Consider the following 6,626-nt stretch of genomic DNA (forward strand, 5'->3'; position numbering starts at 1 on the left):
CTGGAAAAACTATAGCCTTGACTAGAGGGACCTTTGTTGACAAAGTAATGTCTCTGCTTTATAATATGCTGTCTAGGTTGGTCATAACTTTCCTTCCAAGGAGTAAGCATCTTTTATTTATTTATTTTTTTGCATCTTTTAATTTCATGGCTGCAATCACCATCTGCAGTGATTTTGGAGCCCAGAAATAAAGTCAGCCACTGTTTCCTCATCTATTTGCCATGAAGTGATGGGACCATGCCATGATCTTAGTTTTCTGAATGTTGAGCTTTAAGCCAACTTTTTCACTCTCATCAAGAGGCTCTTTAGTTCTCCTTCACTTTCTGCCATAAGGGTGGTGTCATCTGCATATGAGGTTATTGATATTTCTCCTGGCAATCTTGATTCCAGCTTGTGCTTCCTCCAGCCCAGCATTTCTCATGATGTACTCTGCATATAAGTTAAATAAGCAGAGTGAAATATACAGCCTTGACGTACTCCTTTTCCTATTTGGAACCAGTGTGTTGTTCCATGCCCACTTCTAACTGTTGCTTCCTGACCTACACAGATTGGAATGTGCCAAAAGATATTCTTCAGTTTTCTTTTTCCATATTCAAAGTAAATCAGAGTTAATGAAGCATGTTTACAAGGACAACAGCTTCTGTTTTTCTGACTCTATCTGCTGGACTATGTTTTATGTGACATTTGCATTAAAAGTATAAAAGCAGAAATTAAGAGACAGCAGAATACACAAGAAACCATCATAGGAGCAGGAGGCTGAAAAGCACTTGCATGTAAGAACCAGAAAGAGGGGCATGACTTCAAGTACAAGCTCATCTTTGTAATAACCATATGACTATGGATGAGCCACTTCAACTTTTCGTCTCGTCTGAAAAATGGGAATTGTATCCGTCTAGCCACTTGGGATGCCATGAGGATTAAAAGAGATGATATTCAGCATGAATCTGGAAGACTTTAGGTGCGTGGCAAATGTCATTCTCCTTTTCCACCAAGAATGGTATCAAACATAGTTCTTTCCCTCCACTCATCCTGTAGCTCCCCTCATTCCACAGAAACAGCTTCTTTCTTTTCAAATTCATGATCATGGGCTATTAAAAGTAATATAATATACTTGCTGGACAGATTAAATATATCTATCATTAAAGGACAATAATAAAGCTTCAGCAGTCCTTCTATGTGGATGTAATGACAGAGATTAGACATTATGACATTAGATTTTTTGAGGGAGTTACTGACATGAATATATTATGTATTTTTAAATGCACAAACATGTAGGGTTAAATATATATGAATCAAACTTTTTCTCAAAAATGTCTACTCTATAATTAGATCCCTGCTGTTTAACTAAAAAGAATACTGATTTTGTAAAGAACCCCAAAACAGAGTATTAGAGGGTATGATGTAATCACTCTGCGATATGGCATACTGATTGTCTTCAAATATTAAAAAAAGCATTTTGCTATAAAAACAAGTCCACCCCAACTAGCATTATAAAATATAGGTTGCTCACCTTTTATGTCTATCATTGTGATAACAAAAAAGTCATCAACCAGCTCTTTCTTTCTGAAGACTTTAAAGTGGCCTTTGCTTTTCAATAAAGAATCCTAAGGCAGTTATTTATTGTTTATTTTGATACATGCATACTTAACAGTTCAAATTTAAGTTGTGAGGAAAGTTATGGTTATATAGTGGGCTTCCCTGGTGGCTCAGACAATGAAGAATCTGCCTGCAATGCAGGAGACCCAGGTTCAATCCCTGGGTTAGGAAGGTGCCCTGGAGAAGGGAATGTCAACCCACTCCAGTGTTCTTGCCTAGAGAATCCCATGGACAGAGGAGCCTGGTGGGCTACAGTCCACGGGGTTACAAAGAGTTGGACTTGACTGAGCGACTCACACACACATGGTCATATAGCACATCACAATTCACATATACCAAAACACGCTGAAAACCAGTAACACATCCCTAAAAATTTATTTGTAAAAGTTACCACAGTTTTCGAAGTCTGGCTTAACTTGGACAACAGCTATTATTTTCAGTTTAATTTGTTTGACACCCGAGCTGGACAGCAAGTCAACCTTACCAATGTAAACAATGGTTTTGTAATACAGGCTTGCTATTTTTATTTTAATTGTATATAAGTGATACTTTTACCTGAAATATCATCCATCTTAAATTGAAAGCAGTACTGGAAGATGGAAGAAACTGGGACTAACCATTCAGAGTTCAAATAGCAGAAGACATAGAGAAAGTGAAGCTGCCAGCTGACCCCCTGAGCAGTTCACTTCTTCATCATAAAATGATGAATAGCATAAAATGTCACAGGCTAAGGAAGACAAACTGTCATAATAATGACCAAATCTGTCGACAGTGAAATCAGAGTTTCAGGGGGTTCCAACAAACAGAAAATCTCCTGTCTTACCTCTGCTTCTCTTGAAGAACCTTCTGCTTTGCTTTAACATCTTCCAGAGCTTTCTGTAATACATCCTAGAAAAGTACATTTGGTTAGGAGAGAACATAATGCCATTAAATTAATGAGAGCTGAGTTGATATTTATTATCCTATTATCCAGAGGTTTCACAAGGGTAACAGTGACAGGTCACACTGCCTAATGCAATTCTACCACAGTAAGTACTCAATAAATACTTGATAGATATGAAGTTCCAACAGCTAAGAAGACAAACCAAATCCAAGCCCACAGTTCTCTTTTTGCGCATATTCCAATGTCCTCTCTGTCTTTAGAGAAAGAGCCACTGCTCCCTTTAAAGTCACAATGGCTTTCACACAAACAATGTGAAAACCTGGGGAAAGTCATTCAGTGTACCTGGCCTTTGTCTGTGAGAATGGACAATGCTTCATCATGTGATCTATCACTAAGGCTTTTTTCAGGAAAAAACAGAAATTGTGACTACAAAATTTTATCAAAGGCCAAAAGAAAATGTCTCCTCTCTATCAGGTTCCATACAGTCCTCACTAATACTCCCCAAACTTTCCCCTTATAGAATATCCCATCCCTGGATTTTCTCCCTTTCAGAGTGCCTCCATACTAGTGCCTGCCTGTCTTTCTTTTCTTCTAACTTGATATATCAGCTCATTCCTAACTCTATCTCTAGTATCTTCCCTCCAGTCAGGCAGAAAAGAAATAATGCATCATCACTATTTCACAAATAAGAACAAACTTTTAACATGCTCCATCCACCTGATATGAAAGATGGGCATCTGATTTGATGGGTAGACCACGGAGTGAACCTATTTTCACTGACTTGTAAAAGAAAATGGTAAATGCTTGGTAAGTATTGCACTTCAAATTCAACCACTCAACTGCCTAGAGGAATTTAAGAGGTCAAAAGCTGAGGTCATTCTGCTTAGCTCTCTTCTCTGAGTTAAAGAAGTCAGTGCACATCAGAGCAACAAAGCAAGTTGCTCAAAGACGTCCCCACCTTTTCTGTCAATGGACTTAAGAGCACAGAGCAGAGAGGTGGTGAGAGGTAATGGGCTCAGGCAGGAAGAAAGGGAGGTCCTGACCCATTAGAAAGCGTCTGTTTCTCTTGTCATGCAAATACATGAAGCTAAGGAAATTGATTTTTTTTTAAGAGACAAAATAAAGCTTAAACTTTTCTTTAAAAAATCTGTAACAATAAGATAGGTCTACATTTACCTTAAAAAAAGTGAAAAGAAATAGGTAAAAGAGTTTTGGGAAAACCATGGAGCACTTTGGGGAATTACCATGTGCTACTCTCTGACTTCATCCTGTATTCATGACAGTTAGATATGAGAGCTCTTCCTCAACACACAGCCTTGGTCCTTGAAAGTTTAAGAGCAAATTACAGAAAGAATTCCTACACTGAGACTGTAGAAGAGGAAGAAGGAAGGGTGAAGTAAAGCATTTTTTTCTCCAAACACCTCCTTACCCCATGCAAGCAAAGAAATATGCCAAATGATAAATATGCACCACAGTAGAAAGTCTGGTACCATATTTTTGGTAAAAGTTAGCAAACTTACATGTCCTGCAGCAACATTCTTTTTCTCTTAGTTGCTATATATTGTAATTAATAATAACAGTTCTTTACAACCTATCTTACCCATGGGCATATTGCAAGGATTACAGAGAATGTTTATGAACTGTGTGGAATAACTCATAAGAAAAGAGTTTTGCAAGCTGGAAGCACTGTTATTAATATTCATAATTATAGTATATAACTCCTGGCAGTAGAAAGAAGGATTGCTTATTAGTGTTCTCTTTGCTCTCCCCATTCATTTAGGTCCATAGGGAGCTATAATTTGAAGAGATATTTTCAGGGAGACTTGATAGGCTAGTTTTTTCTTTTAGCTTTTCATTATTTTCTCCCTTTCTTTATACTTTTTCCTTCATTTTAAAGAAATGAGTTGTGATGTCCTTCCCCACTGTTTCCAATTCACCCCACATTTAGCTCATCTTTGCTCTCAATCTCAGCCTTTCCCCAACTTGCTGAGTCTCCTCCCCTTTCTCTGCTCTCATCTGTCTACCTTGTGTTAAAATGAACTTAATCTCCTCAGCTTGTTTAAAGGTTTAGGAAGTAAGTGATAAGAGACAACTATGTACAGGAAAAAGCAAATGGCCCTGTTTGCCCTTTAAGAAGACTATATGTCATACCTTGGCAGAGGAAGACAGAGGAGTTCTGTCAGAGTGGTTTACTTTGATTTGTGCTTCTTTCAGGATGAGTTCAGCTAGAAACAGAAGCAAGATAATTTAATAAAATGAAATTATTTCAAACATCTTTAAATGAATATTACATATACATAATACATACATGACCAATAAGAATGGCTTACAGATAATAATTTCAGAAAATTCTATATTCCTTCTACAGTTCTCACACATTCCAAGGTTAGGTAGCTATATAGTGTTTCCTCTAAGGCATGACAACTTACAGAGCATACACTTGTCATTTAGTTGCCAACCCATGTCAGACTCTTTGCAACCCCACGGACTGGAGCCCACCAGGCTCTCTCTGTTCATGAGATTTCCCGAATACTAGAGTGGGTTACCATTTCCTCTTCCTGATCTAGAAATCAAACCTACAGCTCCTGCCACCATCTCCTGCATTGAGGGTAGGCTGTCTATGTCTGAGCCACCTATACATGTACATACAAATTCAAAAGTCATGACTGAATGTTTGGTTGACTGAAACTCTCTAAAATCCATGAAATATGGATTCAGAGCTACTCCTCACTCTTGGATCACTGGGGAAGGATGACTTTGTCCTTTTGTGGGAGGACAAAGTGTATAGCATTCTGTCTTAAAGTAGATGTAACATCAGTCTCTAAAATTATCTAACTCTGCAACGGAACAATGGGGGTTTCTTTTTTTTTTTTTTTAATTTGGCTGTGCTGGGTGGTTGTGGCACATGGGATCTTTAGCTACGACATGTGAACTCAGTTGTGGCATGTGGGATCTAGTTCCCTGACCGGGGATCGAACCCAAGTCCCCTGCAGTGGCAACACGGAGACTTAACCACTGGACCATCAGGGAAGTCCCTGGGGTTTTCTGATGCACATCAATCTAGTTTCAAGTGTGTCCTTAGAATTTAATTATTTTTGTAATAATAAGTAACATCATATTTAGACAAAACCAAAGATGGGAAATGTGTTATAAAGTTCCTGAGAGGGAGGAATTACATTTGACTAATTGTGGTTATTCCTGCAATGGTGAGAGCAGCATTCAGTTCAGTTCAGTTGCTCAGTTGTATCTGACTCTTTGCCATCCTATGGACTGCAGCATGCTAGGCCTCCCTGTTCATCACCAATTCCTGGAATTTACTCAAACTCATCTCCATTGAGTCCATGATGCCATCCAATCATCTCATCCTCTGTCATCCCCTTCTCCTCCCACCTTTAATCTTTCCCAGCATCAAGGTCTTTTCCAATGAATCAGTTCTTCACATCAGGTGGCCAAAGTACTGGAGTTTCAGCTTTAGCATCAGTCCCTCCAGTGAATATTCAGGACTGATTTCCTTTAGGATGGACTGGTTAGATCTCTTTGCAGTCCAGTAGACTCTCAAGAGTCTTCTCCAACACCATAGTTCAAAAGCATCAATTTTTCAGGGCTCAGCTTTCTTTACAGTCCAACTCTCACATTCATACATAACTACCAGAAAAACCATAGCTTTGACCAGACATACCTTTGTTGGCAAAGTCAAGTCTCTGCTTTTTAATATGATGTCTAGGTTGGTCATAACTTTTTTTCCAAGGAGCAAGTGTCTTTTAATTTCAAGGCTGCAGTCACTACCTGCAGTGATTTTGGAGACCCCAAAATAAAGTCAGCCACTGTTTTCCAGTGGTCATGTATGGATGTGAGAGATTGACTATAAAGAAAGCTGAGCACCGAAGAATTGATGCTTTTGAACTGTGGTGCTGGGGAAGATTCTTGAGAGTCCCTTGGACTGCAAGGAGATCCAATCAGTCCATTCTAAAGGAGATCAGTCCTGGGTGTTCATTGGAAGGACTGATGTTGAAGCTGAAACTCCAACACTTTGGCCACCTGATGCCAAGAGCTGACGCATTTGAAAAGACCCTGATGCTGGGAAAGATTGAAGGCAGGAGGAGAAGGGGACGACAGAGGATGAGATTGTTGGATGGCATCACCGACT

At 39.0% G+C, this 6,626-nt stretch overlaps 1 protein-coding gene across 1 annotated transcript in view; it reads right to left on the reverse strand.

Moving 5' to 3' along the window:
- The window catches only part of MORC1 (MORC family CW-type zinc finger 1), a 164,378-nt gene that overhangs the window by 98,565 nt on the left and 59,187 nt on the right, over positions 1-6,626 (reverse strand). Inside the window, exons 11-12 of the mRNA XM_010838592.1 lie at positions 4,631-4,704; positions 2,420-2,484 (exon numbers count right to left, since the gene is read on the reverse strand). Of these exons, the coding sequence (XP_010836894.1) occupies positions 2,420-2,484; positions 4,631-4,704 (139 nt within the window). The remainder of the gene's footprint in view (positions 1-2,419; positions 2,485-4,630; positions 4,705-6,626) is intronic.

This window comes from Bison bison, unplaced genomic scaffold (genome assembly GCF_000754665.1).
Source record: "Bison bison bison isolate TAMUID 2011002044 unplaced genomic scaffold, Bison_UMD1.0 scf7180017864098, whole genome shotgun sequence".
Lineage (NCBI taxonomy): Eukaryota > Metazoa > Chordata > Mammalia > Artiodactyla > Bovidae > Bison > Bison bison.